Consider the following 21,224-nt stretch of genomic DNA (forward strand, 5'->3'; position numbering starts at 1 on the left):
ATGCCCCACCAGCTCCTTCAGCCTCTCCTACTCCATCTTCTCCTCATCCATCTTACTTCAGCTTTTCAGAGCTTTCTCAGACAAGCCAAGGATGGTCAGTCACTCCTCAGGCTCTTGCACTTGCTCCTTCTGCCCGGATAATACTTCCTTCAGTTCTTTGCAGAGTTTACACTCTCAGAAGTGGCCTTCTCTGCCCAGTGGATCAAAAGTAATTCACTCTACTGGGACAGTCTCATCTGCTTTGTTTGTTTTTTCATGATGATTACCAGCTCTAAAAGTATCATAACTTACTTGTTTTCATTGTTTGTTATATGCAGTATCCTGTCTTATGACTGTCGTAGCTCCAACACCTAGAAAAATGCCAGTTAGACTGTAGGCACTTGCTGCTTAATGAGTATTTACAGAATGAATTAATATATCAGTGGGGATGTTTCTAGACATCTCATTATGAAAAGAAAAATAATATGTAAAGGTGACACATTCTGGAACATTCTGTAAGGGAAAGTTTATTCTTCCAAAGCAGGGGAAAATAATTGTTTCTAAATGATATGGATTTTACTAATTTTTTCATGTGTTTGTGAATGCAGAGTATTAAAATAGGCTAGTTTTCTAATCCTTTTGTTCTTCGTATAATGCTTGGGACAGCAGTTTCAAGTCAGATTTCATGTCATAATTTGATAGGAGACTTCATGTCTTAACCAGGTTAATGATTCTTCAATGGATACAAATAATTGTTAAACAATGGTGATACCATTTAGTGGTTTAATGCATTATATTGGTATTTTTAAAATTACATATATGGAACATATATTTATGCTATAATCACAGCACAGTACAGAGATAGATACAGATAATTATATACATTTGTACTTGTATAGACTATATGTGCTTTTAACAAAAGTTTTAAATGAATTTGTAAGCCCGTATGCGAATGTGTACATGAAAATACCTGCGTAGCTAAACCATTGTTCTCTCTGTCAAATGAGATTAGACTTTGTGTTTTCCTAAACTGTGGTATAAAGGAATGGTCACAAGACTGAGGTTCAGAAGATCTAATCCAGCTTCCGCTGCTCACTAGCATGATGGTGAGCAAAACTTTATACTCACTAGAATGTACGTTCCATTGGGGCAGGGATTTTTGTCTGCTGTGTTCATTGCTGTGTCACCAACATCTGGAAAAGGCTGGGCTCAGTGTAAGTGCGGAACAAGTATTTGATGCATGAATTCTAATTCTCCAAAATTAGTTTCCACATCTACAAAACAAAGTTCTTTCCAATCCATGCATTCTAAATAGTATTAAAGCTGTTGTGAGTTTAAATAAGACAAATTCATAGCTAGAACTGTTTATTCCATTTTTATCTAGGCCTTTACAAAATTGTTTAGTTCTAGCTCTTTTCACTGAATGTTTATTAACATGAATAATACAAGAGCTAGGTATCAGTCCCTAGTTGCTGTCTTCAAAAGGACTAAAACTAAAACTTTAAATTAAAAAATGTATTCGAATTCATAAAATTAAGTAAGTATAAAAGAAAGTTCAATAACCAGCTTCTCAGATGTTTTCTCAGAGTGTGTAGCATTTACATTTGGGAAGCTATGAAGTTATAAAACTGCTCTAAGAATGTTAGGACACCCTGGAATATACCCTTCTTTAAGAATACTCGATGTCCCAATTAAATAATGTAAACAACAGACTCTTCACTTTTAATTTTTTCAATCATTGCACAAATATGTAACAAGTGACAACTACATGCAACCTGTGTTAGGAAACGATAGCCCACCTGATGAGCCTGTCTGCACCTGTCACCTGCACTGCCAGGTGCTCACAGGGCCCTGAGATCTCTGGCGACAGACAGAGCCTTTTGGCCACAGTCAACCTCAGCATTGGAAAGACTGCAGAGGCAAGCTGTGCACTACTGAGAAGACAGTGGCCCCCTCCTGACCACCATTATTCACAGCCTCCCCCCCACAGTCACCAGGACCAGTCCCTCCATGAGTGTTACTTCCCTGTTCCCTCACAGCCTGTGTTCTCACTTCCTCCAATGAGACCCTTAGCCCTTTATAATAAAACCAGTGCTGCCCTATCCTGTCACTCTCTATCCCCCCTTATTCTGCCTGGTTTTTTTTCCATAGCATTTATTACCAAGCATATATTTATTTGTTCATTGCCTTGATTGTACACACACTAGAATGTAAGCTCCGTGATAGCAGGAAATGTGTCGTTCGTCAGTATATCCCCAGCACCAGAACAGTGTGTGACACAGAGTCGGTGCTTAGTAAATATTTGTTGGATGGATGGACAAATGAAAAACTGAATGAACGAATAACCTGAACCTCCCCGCTATGATCCTCTTAACTGTTTCTCCTCCAGTTTCCAGCATCACCTCACCATTTAGATTTAAATTTTGCCCTCACTTTTCTAGCTGTGATAGTCCTTGTTCTCAACAAGAATTTGATGTTCCACCCTGGGTTTCTTGCCTCCTGCTGCTTTGGGGAAACATTTGCATAACTCTGCTTAGCTCCCTTTGGTAATACACCCTTGGGGCTTGCCTTTATCCCTCAAGTGGAATCTAGCCAGTATGTGGGCGTAAATGAAATGTTGCTCTACCATAGTGACTTCATAAAGGAACTACATTTGAGAAGGAGGCACAATAAATATAAATAAATAAATAAACAAACAAACAAATAAATAAATCCAGCACTAGAATGTCCATAAATGAAGTCACTGCCTTCAGTAAGTGTACGGTTTCTACAATGATGAGTCAAATAGGCAAGATAGAGACTAGAAGGGGGAAAAGTAGAGAATCCCTGAGCCTTACGTGGGAAAATGGGTGCATCCATATGAATGTTGGTAGGAGCGATTTAAATTACTATAATGTTTCTAAATAGCAATTTAGAAATAGCTATTAAGACTAAACAGATTCCTACCCTTTCACTAGCATTCAGCCTCTAGAAATTTGCTCTATAAAAACTCTCCTGTAACAACTGGAAACATCCCAAGTGCTTATCAATAAGGAGATGGCTTAATTATGACACCACCTCACGGTGCAATCATTAAAAAAAAAAAAAAAAAGAGGCATGTTTGTATTATAGTTACATTATACAGAATGAGGAAAATGTGTAATCTTGTTACTGAGTTTATACCAATGTTCCAGATACTAGGGATAACAGTGCATAATATTCACAATGTCCCTCTCCTCATAGAAATTCTAATTGGGGAAACAGACAACAAACAAATAGAAGTTTAATGGCAGAGCAGTGCTGTAAAGAAATATCCAGCGTGGCAAGGAGGTAGAAAGTGATAAGGATCAGAAAAAGCCTCTCTGAGGGGGTGACGTTGGCACTGAGACCTGAATAAAGTGAGGGAGGCAGGCAAGAGAGTCAGAAGGGAAAGACAGGAAAAGGCCCTGAAGCAGCATGCTTGGAATGTTCAAGAAAATTCGGGAAGACCATGTGACTGGAGAGCAAGGATCACGGGGATGAGGGGCAGCATGTGAGATCTGAAAGGTGGCCAAGGACCAGGTTAGGGAACATTTTATGGACCATAGTAGCAATTTTGGATTTTCTTTTAATTTTGGTAATAAACCAGCACGAGCTCTTGAGCCAGGGAATGACATATTCAGATTTATGTTTTTAAGGAATTGCCGTGGCTCTTATGTAGAGAATATTCAGCATTGAGTCCATATAGTGTAACCAATTATTTTTTTCATTAGACAATCTACAAAAGGATTGCAGTGACCAAAAATGGGAGGAAAACATGCAGTCTTTCCTGTGGTTTATCTAGGAGTGTTTTGGGGCACCTGCCTCTGGGAGGTTTTATGAGGTTTAAGGAGTTTATGTGTGTATACACATATATAGACGCATATAGAGCGTTTTTTCATACATTAAAGGGTATTAAATAATACTAAATGAAAAATTGAAAGAATACCAGAAACATATCAAATGTATAGATGGAAAAAGTGTGCAGGTACTAGAAGTCTAAGAGTCTGTCTAAACTTTTGATACTGTTCTAATCCAATCAGTGTTTAGAATTTCATTTCCATGCTGTGAATAGAATGCTGGTTTGTGCCTCTCAAAGTGGCTTGAGGAAGTTGCTCTGAACTTAGAGTTTATCAAGAAAATGATCAGCCATTATGCAGAAAGACACTCACACCCAAACTGCCAGTCAGACGCCATGCAGTCGAGGCAACAAGCCATGAGAGCCGTAAAGGCTTGGAGTTAAGATAATCCTTGTTCTACCTGCATAGGTATCCTATATGCCTTCTCAAATGAGAATGTGTATGGTAAAGTGTTTCATAAATCATTAAATAAAATACTGCTGTTTCTCTTTATGGGATTGCTGATACGTGGCCAAAACTGATATTTTTCATGCTTGGTTCCCTGTGCCTCTTCTCCTTTAAAGGACAAGGCCCATTCATTTAGGTCTGTTCCCACACACTTGGAACACTCCAGATTGGGGAAAAACCTTTTAGGTTGTTCAGCATTATCTTTCCACATAGTGCGTGCAGTTCAGTGCCAAATCCAAATTGTTACCGCCGTTGATAACTTGAGCAGCCATATTACAACCAGCTCATTGTGGTTCACTGAGATTCAGGCGGTCTCTGGGACCCAGGCAGGGTCTGCCCTCCACTGCTACCCCTCTTGGCCAAGGCATATGTTGGCCAAGAGATTTAGCTAATCAGATTATTCTCTTAGACTCTTTTTTTCTGAGTAAACTTTTAATTCTATGCATAGTTGTTTTATTTGCAGACTCCATCAATATTCAGGGAAAAACAGTCTAAACAAAACTTAAAGAGTTTCTTTTACTGTCTCTTGTCAGAGTCAGGCCACAAGAAGTTAAAAAGTACCATCCAGAGAAGCACAGAAACAGGAATGGCAGCCGAAATGAGGAAGATGGTAAGGCAACCGAGTCGAGAGTCTACTGACGGCAGCATCAACAGCTACAGCTCCGAGGGAAAGTAAGTGACGTCAGCTCCTCTGTATGGCTTTAGAACCACGGGTTGTGTGGTCACAGGTAAAACAACAAAGCCGCCAGCAGTGACGGTGCAGCTTCTCTGTTTAACTAGGAGTTCAACCCTCCATGCTTTAAAACAGGCGTACCTCTTACAACACGGACACAGGGACACACCTCAGCACCTGGTCCCTCAGACCTTTCAAAGGTGTGAAGAAAAGCTGGGTTCCCATGAATAAACTGATCTCCATCATCCAGGAAAGCTCACAATAGTCCGTTCCTGGGTGTGTGGTGTAGAAATGCTACATTTAATGGATTATTTCATGTGGGGAAACTCGTTGTCTGGCCTAGTCACCAAAATCTGAATGAAAATTTAGAAGTGAGAACTGATTTCCCATATTCCTACTTTTCTCCAAAAACTATTTTTTGTTTCTGAGTTTTTGGAAGTCTAACACTCTCATAATAACAATTTAATTGTTTTTGTTTTTAAAACATCACTAACTCATTTTTATCTTAGGAAAAAAGCCCAGAATTTATCTTTCTCATTATTTTTCTGGTTAAAGAGTGTTAGTTAATTTTGTAATTAATTTATCTTAGAAATATATAACTAGATTTGTGTTTTGCTTACTTGCTTTTACATATAGGTCCTGCAAAAAAAAAAAAAAAAACCTGCATCTTTCTATGCTCGAGAATTTTTCTGATAAAACTAAACTTTTACTGAGGTGATAGATCTTACAATTAAGTAATCATTATTCTGCAGCAGGTTACTTGGCGAATGTGTACAAATTTTCTATAATTATTCATTTATTGCCATTCAAAAATCTCATTTACCCATCTAACAATAATAATTTATTTTACTTTACTGGCATTTTAAAATTTTGTTCAGAAAATGAGATAAAATTATGCCAACTTAACGTTCATGATATGCTTTCCCATTCCCGAAACTAGTAAGTGTTTGTTTAATCAAATGATTGGTATGCATGGTCCCAGCAAGATATAGCTAAGAGCAAAAATCAGCAGCAATGGAAGTTATGGAGATGAAACTGCTGGCAAAATGCCAATATTTGATGAAGTATTATAATACAACGTGCAAATGAAAGGAGACATTATTTCCTGATGTAAACTAATAAATTAAATATTTACCTCCACTGTGGATAAGCCACTTAACCTCTTACAGATTAATTTTCATAGTCTCTGGATGCAATCATAGTATGTGCCCTCTCTAATTCCCTTGACTGTGAGGAAATAATATGTGAGAAAGCACATTGGAAACAATAAATCCCTATAGAAATGTGTTCATTCAAAAAACGCTCATTAAAGTCCAGCTACATAGCAAGCATGGTTCTTGTTGCCCAGGATACATCAATAAACAAGAAGAGCACAGTCACTCTCTGCTTATGGCCCAGGGAATTCGGGCAAGCAAGGTGTAGTAAGAAACGGACATAGTCTGGTGGCACCTGGGTGCCTCAGTCAGTTAAGCGTCTGCCTTCGGCTCAGGTCATGATCCCAGGGTCCTGGGACTGATCCGGCTCTCTGCTCAGTGGGGTGTCTGCTTCTCCCTCTACGTCCTCCTCTGCCCCTCCCCCCACCTGTGCATGTATGAGTGTGCACGGGCACACACGCACGCTCTCAAATAAACAAATAAAATCTTTAAAACAATGCTTTATTTAAAAAAAAAAAAGAAATGGACATAGTCTAATCAATTCTTTTCCATTTGAACTGACTGAAAATCTCAGATAATATAAAAATGTAATTCATTAAAAAATGAATGAATTAAACATTTTTACTTGTAAATAAGAATTTGTACTTTGCTAAAACATTTATTGAAGAAATTGTCAAGCATTTTTTTTAAATTTAGCATTAATGTTACTTAATGTTCATGAACAATTATTTATGTATAAAGTTCATGATATAAAAATTTGCATCTTATATTTTATGTCAGCAATATATTTATGTAGGGATTTGTATTTGTAAATGTCCAGAAAACTTAGTATATTAAAAACTACAACTAAGCTCTCCTGAATAGAACATCAGTTAAGAGTTAAGAACATACCTTAAGAGTTTATTTAGATCTTTTCTCAATCCGTGCTGAACTTCATATACTTGGCTTAGAGGCAGTGAATGCAAAGACTCAATGTAAACAGTCTAATGTTTATGATTCGTGATTGGTATTAATGGTCAAGTGGAAACTAATGAAAAGAATTCTAGGAGATCTAATGTTTTGATTTTTGTCCTTTCACTAATAGCTTAATATTTCCTGGAGTACGGCTAGGAGCAGACAGTCAATTCAGTGATTTTCTTGATGGACTGGGACCAGCTCAGCTTGTTGGCCGCCAAACCCTTGCCACCCCTGCAATGGGTAAGAATCATTTTTTTTCCACAGGAAAATTGATGTTTCATGATTGACAAAGTCATTTAAAGTATCATAGTAGTAATATAAGTGAGAAACAACATTTGAGCAAGAGTTTTGCTGGCTTCAGATGACTATTCTAATTTCTGATGTGTGTTTCTAACTTGAGACATTATGCAAAGTGAATAAAATTAGTCATAAATCTTTGACTTATCAGAAAACTTTGTTAAGACAGTCTACTATAGACCCACATGTAGGATAAGGGTAGCATTTCACAGCACAGAAAGAGGATGGATTATTCAGTAAAGGATGTTGGCAAAACTATTTCACTAAGCAAAAATAAGATGAATAAAATTGCCTCCCGACTTCAGAACTTATAAAAATATTTCATACTCAATTATAAAAGAGAACTGGAGTGGAGAAAGACACTAGAAAATACTGAAAAACACTTACATTAATGTTTCTGTGCTCTTGGAATGGGAAAGAACTTTCAAAGGGTCAAGCCAAAACCAGATAAATTGAAAACTTCTACTAGCAATATACCCTAAATTAAGTTAAAAGAAAAATGACAAAGGGAGAAAATGACATGTAACACATGCAACAGCTATTTCCCTGAAGGACATGAGATTCCAGCTTGACAGGACCCATGGAATTCTCAGCAAAATGCATGACCATAGGTCACCACAAAGGCACATCATCGTGGACTCTCACAGCACCAGAGATTAATAGAAAATCCTACAAGTTTTCTAAGAGGAAAAATAATTCTATACAAAATTATCAAAAGTCAGATTACCGTCAGAGTCCTCAATAATAATACTAGAAGCCAGAAGACTGCTGCGTATTACCTTAAAAATTCTGAGTAACAGTTGATTTCCAAGGTAGAGTACAATAGCCAGCCAAATTATCAAGTGAGGTTCAGGCCGGAATAAAAACGTACTAACAAAAGAAAGGTCTCAAAAACCTTTTCCTCATATACAACATTGCTCAGAATGTTACTGGAGGATATGCCTCAACAAAATGAACTAAGCGAACTTAAAAAAAAATAGGAACTAAAAAAAGAGAAAGAAAAGATCCAGCAAATAAATGCTTCAACACAGGAGAGAAATGGCTGGGATACCCAAGACGATAGTGAAGAAAAATCTAAAGATAACGGTTGCAGCAAGCCTTAAATGCAGTTTGCGCTGGGTGTTGTCTGCCGCTGATGAATTGTCGAGCTCTACGTCTGAGGCCGATGATGTACTATATGTTGGCTAATTGAATTTAAATTAAACAAAATTTGTCCAAATTGTTAGAATCCATCAGATAAAATCTACAGAATACCTAATGTGTTTGATTTTATGGAAGAGGTCGACAACAGGAGAGAATAAGAGGTTGAACTAATGATATATATGTAAAAATGTAAGCAGATGCTTTTTTAAAAGACCCTTATTTAGTGCAGGGAAGAGGAAGAGCCGTCCAGGAAATGAGAAGTAGCCGTAGTACTGTAGTTCACTCATGTCTAAGTAATGTTATGTAATCGTATTATGTAGTCTAATAGGGGGATGAGAGAAAGGGTCAAGTATATGGCAGGGGTAGGAGGGCAGTGAGAGGGACTGAAGTTAGAAGTCAATACTAAGGGGCGCCTGGGGGGCTCGGTCGGTTAAGCGCCTGCCTTCGGCTCAGGTCATGATCCCAGGGTTCTGAGATCGGGTTCCTTTTCAGGCTTCTTGCTGAGCAGTGAGCCTGCTTCTCCCTCTCTTTCTGTCTGCTGCTCTCCCTGCTTGTGCCCTCTCTTTCTCTCTGACAAATAAAAACAAAAGAGACATCTGGGAGCTGAGGTCTAAAACACAGTTATAAAACTAATGAACAATCCAGAGCCACAAACTTGATCAACTGACCTGGCAAATAAAGAGAATTCACAACTGAGAAACTGAAGATGATTTAACTAAGAAAAAATTAGAAATAATTACATTTAGCATTTTCAGAAGTAAAGTATCATATCAATCAGAAAATGATGAGCACTTTAGTAAAAATTGTCAAATGACATGAACAGGCAAAACATAAGAGAAAGAATACAAACTGAAAATATTTAGAAATGTGTTCAGCCTCTCTCTTAATCAAAGAGATGCAAGTTAGCACTTTTTAACCATCAGATTGGCAAAAATTAGACTTATTCCTAATACCTCTACTAGTGGGTGTGGAATATGGGAAGACAGAATATGGTAGGACAAATGGGCACAATCTTTCTGAACGACACTTGGCAATATGCATGGAATTTTTGATTGCCCATTTATTAGACCCAATAGTTAAAAAACTGAGAATTTATGCACACCAAGTGTGCAAAAGTTCTTTATAAAGCTCTTCATTGCAGTGCTATTTATAATAGTGACAACATAGATAACCTATATTTCCATCAACAGGGATCTGGTTAAACAAGTAATGACATGCCCATTCACCGGTCCAAATAGTCAGCGAATTGAGGATGTATGGTCATGATAGAGATAGATAATAGATAGATGATAGATAGATGATAGATAGATAGATGATAGATAGATAGATAGATAGATAGATAGATAGATGATAGAGGAAGGAATGAAAGGAGGAAAGGAGTTAGTTGAAGAAAGAGAAAGTACTTAGGAGGTTGCTGGGATATTCACCAAAACATTAATCGTGGTTTTCTCTAGATAATGGAAATACAGATAATTATACTTTTTTACTAAAAAGTATTATATACTAGGTTATATAAAAGATAAGAAACCTTACTAGAGTATAAGAATAACTTAAATACCTCAGTATTGTTGTAATTGAGTGATTTATAAACGAATATGGGACTCTCATAACATGGATTAGTACCAGAAGAATGAAGAGAAACTTTTCAAAACCTGATCTGGAGGCAGGGGAAGAAAAGTGGGAGCAGGGGCTCTAAATGTGAGGGTTTCTATCAAGATCACAAAGATCACAGTTTGGAGTCTGTCACGTACATCTGTTTTTTTTTTCTTTAACTGTAACTGCCAAGAAGCTGAGACATTCTGCTTCCTTTCCACTTGCAGGTGACATACAAATTGGAATGGAAGATAAAAAGGGCCAATTAGAAGTTGAAGTTATTAGAGCACGAAGTCTCACGCAAAAACCTGGTTCCAAGTCTACACCCGGTAAGGAAAGGTGGTACTGGGTTTGGACAGGAGAATCTGACATAAGCCAAAAAATCAAAATATTTACTGCATTCGAATTCTATGTGCTCCATTTTGCATCATCTGACTGATTAAAAAGGCAGCTTTTCTGTATTCTTTGATTCTATAAAAGTGAATCTGGGCTCTCCTTGCACCATTACTCTGTCAGAAAGTATAAGGAAGAGTATTATCACATTAAGAAAAGTTTAGTTATGATTGTTTCTTAGCTTGCTTTGGTTATTTTTTTTTCTGCACATTTACAAATGAAAAGGACTTTTTTTTTTTTTTTTTTTTTTAGTTTTTTAAGCATAAAGAAGATACAATGAGCTTTAAGTTATGCACCTGACTTGTGATGGCAGCTATACCCCAGGTCAGTCAGTCTTAGGCTAATTTTGCATACATTTACTGGAAATGAGGAAAATGCCAGGAGTGGTAACATACGAGTTTTAAGGGAGAAAATTTATGGAGCACCAGAAATTCAAAATGATTTAAATGGGAAACGTTTCACTAAACATCTCTAATTCTCTAATAAGACATTCTCTAATCAAATCAATGTAACTTGAAGGATTAACTTCTTATATGTTAAATATTACTTTGTTCAGCTCCATACGTCAAGGTATATCTTTTGGAAAACGGGGCCTGTATAGCCAAGAAGAAGACAAGAATTGCACGAAAAACCCTTGATCCTTTGTATCAGCAGTCCCTGGTGTTTGACGAAAGCCCACAGGGTAAAGTTCTTCAGGTCGGTAACAGTGTAACAGTTCCCATTGTAATGTCCGCATTATCCATGTAAACACTGAGGAGGTGGTCAAACATGAAGAGAGTAGATTTCAGTGAGGAGAAATGTGGTGTGACATCTTTGAGTAGAAAAAGATAAATTGTTAATTTACAATATAAACAATATGTAGTATTAAAAATATCTGATGGATCTAAGGGAAACCACAATTTTTATTTTCTCTCCCTTCTTTTTTTCCTTCTCTCCATCCTCTCCTTCTGCTTTTGCCCTACTTCCCACACCCCCTCTTCTCGATAGGTAGGTAGGTAGATAGATAATCAAGACAAATGATGCTAATGTTTGATTGAACGTTACTATGTGCCAGACATGGGATACAAAGAGGAAGAAAGGAAAGCAAAAGAGAATATTCAGGACTGGTGAATGTCGGATGCGTTGTAAAGTAATTACATACATTACTTCTTTTTTTTTAAGAGTTATTTAATTTAGAGAGAGCACGTGGGGGAAGAGGGAGAGCAGAGGGAGAGAGAATCCCAAGAAGACTCCATGCCGAGTGCAGAGCCCAACTCGGGGCTCCATCTCATGACCCCAAGGCCATGAGTCAGATGGTCAACCAACTGTGCCACCCAGGCGTCCCCACACATTACTTCTTTTAAACATTTTAACTACCGTGTGCATAAAATATCATAATCCCCATTTTAAAGATTCTGTATGAGGATCACAGAGATGAAATAATTTGGCAAAGCTACTCAGTGAATTGAAAAGGCAAGTTTCAGCACTCCTGCCTGTGTGGGCAGGTGAATGAGTTCAGTCGAGAACCTTTACAGACTGACCAAAGGATTGGAAAACAGGACCTTAGGAGTAGGAGTAAGGGTAATGGAATGTTTAGCGGACATCAGTAGGAGCTGACCCAGATTGTGCTAACTACCTGTAAACTCTGACTTGTTAATCATCTGATCAAGTTAGAATTGTCAGACAAATGCTCAAAAGGCAATGGCTTACAATTATTTTTCAACCTGTCCCTTTACTAAGAAGTTTATAATATAAAAGAAATGTAATGCACATTCTCATTCTTTATACATACTCCATCATAGGCACACTCCGCTGTACACTGAATCACAATGTTTTGCCCTGCTGACTCTCACGAGTTTTAGTTTTTATATCTCTGTGGCCCTGCACACCACTTACTAGATAGTAGTTACTAAAGAAAGTATTGAATTCATATATAAACAAACTTGTATATTTATTTCTTTAACATAGGTTATGTAGATAACACCCCTCATTGACTAAGGAAACATTACCTATCAAATCTAAAAATTATTAGGAAGTGTCTCTTTGAGCACCTTCATGTTTGTATCTTCCTATCGGTTCTACCTCCGTGGTGTCAGTTATATTCATTTCCTCTGCTTCCCTGACTGGCCCACTTTTACAGAGTAGTTGCTTTCAACTCTTCAAATGTGAAAGAAAGAGATGTTCAAGTTGTATTGCATTTCTCTGTCTCTGCAGGTGATTGTCTGGGGGGACTATGGCAGAATGGACCATAAATGCTTTATGGGTGTGGCTCAAATCTTGTTGGAAGAACTCGATCTATCCAGTATGGTAATTGGATGGTACAAGTTGTTCCCACCATCATCCCTGGTGGATCCCACCCTCACTCCCCTAACCCGCCGGGCTTCCCAGTCATCTCTGGAAAGTTCAACTGGGCCTCCCTGCATCCGCTCATAGTGAACTCATACCAGAGTCATTCCAGTGAAACTCTACCTTTCAGGATAATAATCTGAACCAGATATTTCATGATCAAAAGCATTGTTGGAGACAGACAATCAACTTGTGTTTTGCCTGTAGTAGTTTTTCAATAATATGTCCCACTTGTTGTTTAAAACCTGGCTTCATATGACAGAACAAGGCAGTCTATCAAATTACAGTAAGAGTCAACATGCTAGTGAGAGTCACTGATGCTTCTGACAAACAGAAAAGGAGGAAACTTCAAATCCACACACACACACACACACACACACACACATGCACACACACACGCAGAGGCATAGACACACCCCAAATTGAACAAACTGGAAACTCTCACTCTGAAAAGTTGTATTTTACACATTTCTGCACAGACCACAAGCAGTGTTATTTCCCTGGTGTTTGAGAAGTTTTGTTCTTCTGTGTGTTTTCTTTGTGTGTTGTTTGTTGGGTTTTGGTTTCTTGATTGATTTTTCAGTTTTTGTTATTTCCACTAGTTTTTGGATATGTCATGACAGGCCTCATGATGCTTACAAAGACCCTTCCTTTCTCTTCCCAAGAGCACCAAAAAAGGGCTGAAACAGTCTCTGTGGCATCTCCCCAAAGTGTTCAACAGCTACGCAGCATGAGGCCAATGAAGGGTCTCACGGGCTTTCATTTTAGAATCCTTCAGTCTTACGTGTGGAAACCCAGAAAACACAAAGTTATCTTCTAAAACCAATAATCACAGAATCACTTTTTTTAAATGCAAAATAATCTGTGTTCTAAAAAATTATTTTTTCCATTGTTTTTCATGGAAGACTTTTAAAGAAGTCAATCTGCAACTAATACTGGGAACTAAAACTAACCGCATAATTGTACTTGGGAAACACTCCTTGTAATAACTTTTTCTTCCTGATAGCCCCCCAAAAAAGTATACACTTATGTGTATAAACCATACTTTTGACTTCCCAAAATGGTGACTAGAAACAGATTTGAGCCTAAGACACTTTCAGCTATGCCCAGGCTTCTCGGCCATGCTCAGTGTAGACACACCCATCTGCCCTGGAAAGAGCATGGTATGAGCTGTCCAATATTCCACTGGAAATTCCAGTTGAAATATTCTGCACTAAAGTAATGTTTTTATCCAATTTTAGTTTACATTTCTTTGAGATTGATGCAAGCACAAAGCTTGATTTTTTAACGCAAAGTATCTTACTTTGGGGGGGGGATGAAACAAAGTCAAATGTCAACTTGCATTTTCTTCATTTGAGTTTTTCTTGGCCTTGAATTTCCCTTGTGCCATTCTGTATACGTGCTACAAACTGCAGACTCTGCAGGTGCACTGATATGTTCTCCCTCCTTTTATGAGTCATTCAATTTTTGTGGTCACACAAATAGAGCAGCATGACTTGGAACTGTTCAAAGCTGCATGCACGTTTTGTAAAAAAAAAAAAAAAAAAAAAAGTAAAAAAGAAAAGAAAAGAAAAAATGAAAAAAAAAACCCACAAAAGGTTATTTAATAATGTATGTTAGTTCCACATTAGGCCAGCTTGTATGTTGCATGTACTTGTACAGTTTGCTCGTTAATTACTATACTGAAATAACCAAGAAATCTAAGCCATCCATTTTCGTTATAGACATTTTGCAGGTTTTAGCCAGACTCCGCCTGTGAGTTTGGGGTGAAATGTCTATAGATGGACTTTATTTTTTACCCTCTGGAAAACGTGATGTAGTATGGACCAAATTCCTTCTAATTAATATTTTGGTGTAGATTCCTGCCGTGGGGCTGTACCACATGTAGACACTGTGTACACACTAGGTTTTAATCCATAGACATACTGCCTGCACCAAGTGAATTATTTCTTATTATTTACACATGCCAGAATTATCTGCCCATCATTCCACAGGGCACAGATTGACCACTACTCACCATGCTGAGCAGGAAGAGCTGAAGCATTGGTGCACTTCTACTAGATTCCGTTCTGTCTTAGTGGCCAACAATCAACGAATTATAATTGGGTAGTATCTTTCTATTTTGACCACTTGTCTTAACACTCCCCTGTGCTTTTAAAATGAACAACTCATGTATGTAAACATGTTTAATAAAATTTGCTTTTCATGTCAGTTGGTAGCCATCTGTGTTCTATGTTTTGCCAGATTTCCGTTGTGGGTTCTATGGTGCAAAATGGGAGCCAGATCATGGGAAAGGGAGGCTGGGATTTGTTGTCTGCTGTGGGCATTTGACTTGACTTGTCACTGCACTATATATGTCTTAATCTACGCCCCAAGGGTACTTTGCATCACATACAAGTTTCCACTTTGTCAGCCTGTCTAAGTGAGCACATGACTATACTTCTGGAAAGTGGCATTATTAAAAACAATAAATCTCAGTAAGAATCAATGGAAGGTTGTTTTTCTGCTGCTGTTTGAGTGTGCTAATAAAAGAGACAACTCTCTTGTCCAATTGCCAAATCATTTCCAGTTATGTCATATCAGAATATTAACTCTTGCGTCTCTCATCAAAGCACCTGGCTCCTCTTTCCATCTTTCCTGGAAACCCTGACTGATTTGTAGATCTTTGCCTTTCATTAGGCCAACGTAACAAACCAAGCAATTCATTAAATTATCATCAGTAGATGTTAGGGAGTAAATATATCTTCAAATATGAGTCTCTATAAATAATATGTTAAAAGATAAATTATTAGCTTTCTTAATTTAATTTTATGACTCTTTTTCTTCTCCAAAAATGTGTTCATGTATTTCACAATCATAGTCCTCACAAAATACGTGGTAAGCAATCATTTCATATTGCAGTTTATTTGTAGTAAAATAACTGTTGGGATCTAGTCCCCACCTTTTAAAAGCCCTTAATATTTTTATAGACCACACTGGCTTTGACTTAAAACAAAATAAACACAACTAAATCAATATCAAATTTGAGACAATAAAGCAATGTGAGACATGTCACTACATCAGTTGTTTAAAGTTTTTTAAACAGTTGACTGAATTTTACCCTACTGAGTCAACCAGTTGTTTGGTCTACAAGACATGAAATTATCTGTTAGGTTGGGTCAAGAAGACAAAAACAGATCAGTTCAGTTTACAACAAGCTGTCAGAGCTGAGCTGTTTAATGCGCACGACTGGGGGAGGGCTGGGGCAAGTCGGACATTAAAATAGGAGGCAACTAAATACGGCCTTAAAATTCGTCGTCTAGACAGAGACAGAAACGCAGAAATCTCTCTTCAAATCAGGTAAGTCTGCCAGCATTATGGCTTCAGGGCCTACAATGTTGGAGAAGTAAGGAAAAAGAAGAAGTAGGAAAAGCAATTTTGCTGTCTTCATGGTTTCTTGCTGACTCTGACAACTTAGTATCTGGAAACCCCAGCCTGAGATATATGATCTGATTATACTTAACCAACATTATTAAGGGCTTTGTTAGGTACTAGATATTACGTTATTTACTTGGGATATAAAAATGAAAAAAAATAAACTAAAAAAAAAAAAAACTGACCCTGTCTTAAAGGAGCTCCTTGTCTACTGAGAGAGAGATCATGACAAAAAGAAATAATTAAAGCAATATATTTTGATTTGTATACAAAGAGCTGTGGGATTACCTTCAATTCTCACTATGGCCCTAAGAGTTAAGAACTCTTATAACCCTATTTCACAGAAAGGATCTGCAGCTTGGAGAAGCTAAACAACAGGCCAAAGGTCACAGCACTGGTTAGTGATGGAGCTGGGATATGAACCAAAGTCTGATTCCAGAGCTCACCCTGCTAAACCCTTTGCATCCTCCATTATGCCGACAGTTGAGCTAGATCTTCAAGAATGAAGAGTCCATCAGATGGGAAAGAAGGGAAAGAACTCTAACCCAAACCATTCTGCCTCAACGCAACTGCCAGCCAGTTCTAAGTACTTTTGCCATAAGCATCTTTACTGTAGGCATTTTGCCCACAAGTATTTTTGCTGCAAACATTTTCACCACATAACTCATTGACTATCAGGCAATTTTGCCCTGTAAGATAAAAAACAAAAAACTGGTTGACAGTTTGATTTGACAGTTTGTTGGTATCATCAACTGGTTGACAGTTTGGTTTCATTTCTCCATTGACACAGTATTCCCATTTCATACTCTATAAATCTTAGCTCTCATAATGGTCTACACCGTGGTGTGGAGTTTTGAACCCAAAGAACTCTGGGACATCTATCAACAGAAGTGACAATATGTCAAGAAGAATATGCCAAAACAACAGTGTAGAAGGCTTTCATTAAGCAGTACCAAACTCAGTTACAAATATACATCCTAGTATTTGGAAACTGATACCTCGCTTAATGAAGGAAGATTTAGCACCAAAAAAAAAAAAAAAAAAAAAAAAAAATTGTGTGCTGAACAAAGAGGCAAAGCACCAAGCAAAAAAAAAAAAAAAACAAAAACAAAGTGTAGACTACAATGAATGAAGGACTTCGGAGACAAGTACTTAGGTACAGTCCGCAAAATACAACCTGTTATTTGCCCAGCATTGCCATGAATCTACATACATTTTAAATGAATTCAAATATTTTGTATTTCACAATAAAGGCTTTTTAATTTTGTCACTCATTTTTCATGTCTCATTCTGTCCTTTTTAATGAATTTTTATTCATTAAAATTTTATTCATTCTTTTATTTTTTGTGATTTTTATCTTTTACAGCAAAATTGCCTTACAGCCAATTAGCTGTGTGGCAAAAACGCTTGTGCCAAAGATGTCTACAGCAAAGATGCTTATGTGGAAAATACCCGACACGTTCCCGGCCATTAAGGTCTCCTGTGCATGTCTCAAGCGCTCTGCCATTACCACAGGAGGCAAGGGAATATGGAAAGGAGGCAGGTGAACTCTTCCCCGTCCGCTGAGCTCTCTTTCTAAGGCTTTTGTCCTGAAACTTTCTCCTCTGCGTCCTCCTCTGACCGCACTCACCATTTGCATTATTAAACTTCTTGAATATATCGTATCAGCTCTCAGGAAGAGTATTAATAAAGGAGATGGAACAAAATTGTCCTTAGCTGAGCCTCACACTTACTCTTCGGTTCCAAGGTAACATTGTCTTTTGAGTACCCCCACCTGACTCCTTGTCCCAATGCACAGTGCCCCTCAATTCTGCATTAGTCCCAAAAATCTGCACCTTGGGGTTGAACTGAATCCCAGCTCCATGGAGCGTTTCAGTCCTTCCAGAGTGGGTCCATATGCCCTCTAAGTTATTTGCTCCCAAAAATAGATTCCATGACTCCTTATCTATGTGCAGAGTCCCTTGACCTCAGAGGAGCTCAGAAGTCATCAGGCCTTACACAGCTCCCACACCCTACCTCCCATCCCGGTTCCTCAGGTGCCTCTCAAGAAGACACAACATATGCAAGTCTTCACAACTCCTAAGTGTAAACCAAACATGGTCAATATCATGACATTACATGATGCTTTTATTAGTTGGTCTCACACGGGTTACTTTAAACCATAGCTTGGGACAAAGTCTTACAATTTGGGGTTTTTGGTTTTTGTTTTTTCAAATTGCCACAAAGAGGTGCTCTGGGGTCACTGCATCCAATTGCTGCTAGAACTTTAGTTCCCCAAATGGGCAGTGTTCCACCCCCACACATATCCACTATGGGTGTATATGCGATGATCTCTGATAACGTGGGTCAGGTCTTCACTAGTAATAGAGCTCTTCCTAATTATAGAGACCTTCCAGTTTATTCCTCCTTTCGCCCTCATCACCCAACTTCAAAAGTGGTGTCTTCTATCTTGCCTCCAATATCTGCTCGTTCCTAACCCCAGCATGTGGTTGCCAGATCAAATACAGAATACCCAGATGAATTTCATATAAAAAATGAATAATTAAACATGACTTTAAAATGAGTTCTTTTTATCAGAAATTCAAATTTAACTTGGCATCCTATATTTTTATTTGCCAAATCTGGCAACCTTACCCCTATTGCCAAGTGGTCTGTGCACCCCACCACCACTTTGCTGATATGCTCCCCTAAATGATGTCTAACCACAGACAAATTCCAACAGTCTTTTCACAGCATAGTTATCGACCCTCTGTATCTATTATTGAAGATTTCCTTCTTGGAAATTTTTCTCTCCTCTTCTTATGGTCCCAGTATTCCAACTTGAGGGTAAGATTTTGTTCCCAATTCTTCACTCCTGAAAGGATGATACATACCCAGACCCATTGCCATGCTGCTTGGCAGTGCACCTCACCACAGAAGAGGCTGAGAATATATATATCCCTGTCCCATTGACTTTGGGTTTGGCCAGATGACTTGCTTCCGTATGAGTTATTTCACTCACAGGGAGGTAGTGGATGTGACAGAAGCAGAGGCTGTTCTCCATGGGAAGGGATTTCCGCAGGTAGGGGCTGCTCATTCAACCTGCTCCTTGAATGAGAGACACGCGGAACAGACCTGAACCCAACTCCCAGGCTGACACAGAGCTGCCCCAGCAGACCTCCAGGTCTGTGGACTATAAACAAGTAAAAGGTTCATTAGGTTAATTAGAGGTTAATTAGTTATTAAAAAGTTCTATAAAGAGCTGAATTAGTAAAACCAAACTATAGAACAAATCTGTTAAATGGAATAATACTACCCTCTTCGTAGCATTATCCTGAAGATTAAGGTAAGTAGTAAATACCGAATTCTTAGGATAAAATCTGAATTCACAGTAAATACCCAATAAATGTTAGCTATTATAACTGTTCTGCATCAAATACTAATTTTCATCAAAGTTAAATGTGTGAAGACCACACATGAACATAGAACTCTTGGGTAAATCTAGTCTTTAGTGCCTGCTTATTTATTCAACCCACCACCACTGCTGGTATGTTCCTTCCCTGTACTGTCAGATGAGACTAGAGGAAGATTTTTCTTCCACTCGGGCCACAACAGTGCTAACTGCCATGGGCCATACCACATCTGCTTTCTTCAGCCCACTCCTAACACCTTCAGCGGGGCTGTTGCTCACTCCTTTTCTGGCCCAACCTTTGCTTTTAGTCAGGACCACTTCCTGGAAAGCAAGCAGAGAACTCCCTATGACCCAGCCCAGCTGAACTACTCTCAACAGTATTTTTAGTGCCATTTCCTAGGTAACGTAGTTAACAACTCCTGCCATTTTTCTTCCCAGGAATTCTCAACCTCTCAATGTTCTCTGACTGCCTTCTGCTATGTGAGGTTAGCAGCCTATATTGTACCCACAAGTTTGCTCCCACATCTCCGAATCCTCCCCAATTTTTCCAGGTGGAGAGGAACTTACTTCCTTTCACTGAAATCACCATCTTGTTCTTCCTCTCATTGTGTATGCACTGGCTAGCCCTCTTCTTTCAGACGCTAAAACCTCTCTTTCATCTTCCTCCATAGACACTTCATTCTAGTACTCCTTTCCCTGTTGTACAATCCACGAGACATGACCATGGCTTTTCTAATTAGCATGTATTTTCTCTCTTCATACCTCTAGATCTTCCAAGTTCTATCAGCACATGATGTAAAATCTCCAGAAAACTACACGAGCAGATCACACTAATTTGTTCTTGCCATCATTTTCACTCCACCATACATTCACCAAGTTTTTCTGTAATGTTTTCCTTTGGGTTTTTATTAAGTGTTAATTAAAAATTCTTGCATTGGCTATATATTTTTATCAAAAGTATTTTCCCAAGTTTTTATTTTAATTCCGGTTAGTTAACATATCGTGTAACATTAGTTTCAGGAGTAGAATTTCGTGATTCATCTCTTGCATATAACACTCAGTGATCATCACAGCAAGTACTCTCCTCAATACCCATCATGCATTTAGCCCATCCCCCACCCAGCTCCCTCCATCAACCTTCAGTTTGTTCTCTGTAGTGAAGAATCTGTTTTATGATTTGCCACTCTCTTTTCTTCCTCTTATGTTCATCTGTTTCATTTCTTAAATTCCACACGGGAGTGAAATCATATGGTATTTGTCTTTCTCTGACTTATAACACTTAGCATCATACTCTCTAACTCCATCCGTGTTGTTGCAAATGGCAAGCTTTGCTTTTTGATGGCTGAGTAGTAGTCCGTATCTTCTTTATCCATTCACTAGTCAGTGGACCCTTGGGCCCTTCCCATAATGTGGCTATTGTTGATAATGCTGCTATCAGCATCAGAGCGCAGCTGCCCCTCTCAGTATGTTCGTACCCGTGGGTAAATACCTAGTGGTGCAATTGCTGGGTCGTAGGGCAGCTCTATTTTTAACTTTCTGAGGAACCTCCATACTGTTTTCCAGAGTAGCTGCACCAGTTTGCATTCCCACCAACGGTGTAA

The 21,224-nt window shown here is 38.3% G+C and overlaps 1 protein-coding gene across 14 annotated transcripts in view; it reads left to right on the top strand.

The window, feature by feature from the left end:
- Positions 1-15,265, top strand: part of RIMS1 (regulating synaptic membrane exocytosis 1) — an 851,235-nt gene extending 835,970 nt beyond the window's left edge. For all 14 annotated transcript variants that reach the window (XM_057303964.1, XM_026507096.4, XM_044387122.3 and 11 more), the window contains 5 exons: positions 4,817-4,955; positions 7,195-7,307; positions 10,328-10,429; positions 11,050-11,189; positions 12,687-15,265. In XM_057303964.1, the coding sequence (XP_057159947.1) occupies positions 4,817-4,955; positions 7,195-7,307; positions 10,328-10,429; positions 11,050-11,189; positions 12,687-12,905 (713 nt within the window). In that variant the 3' untranslated portion in view covers positions 12,906-15,265. The remainder of the gene's footprint in view (positions 1-4,816; positions 4,956-7,194; positions 7,308-10,327; positions 10,430-11,049; positions 11,190-12,686) is intronic.
- The last annotated feature ends 5,959 nt before the right edge of the window (positions 15,266-21,224 follow it).

The sequence above is a fragment of the Ursus arctos genome, unplaced genomic scaffold (genome assembly GCF_023065955.2).
Source record: "Ursus arctos isolate Adak ecotype North America unplaced genomic scaffold, UrsArc2.0 scaffold_29, whole genome shotgun sequence".
Lineage (NCBI taxonomy): Eukaryota > Metazoa > Chordata > Mammalia > Carnivora > Ursidae > Ursus > Ursus arctos.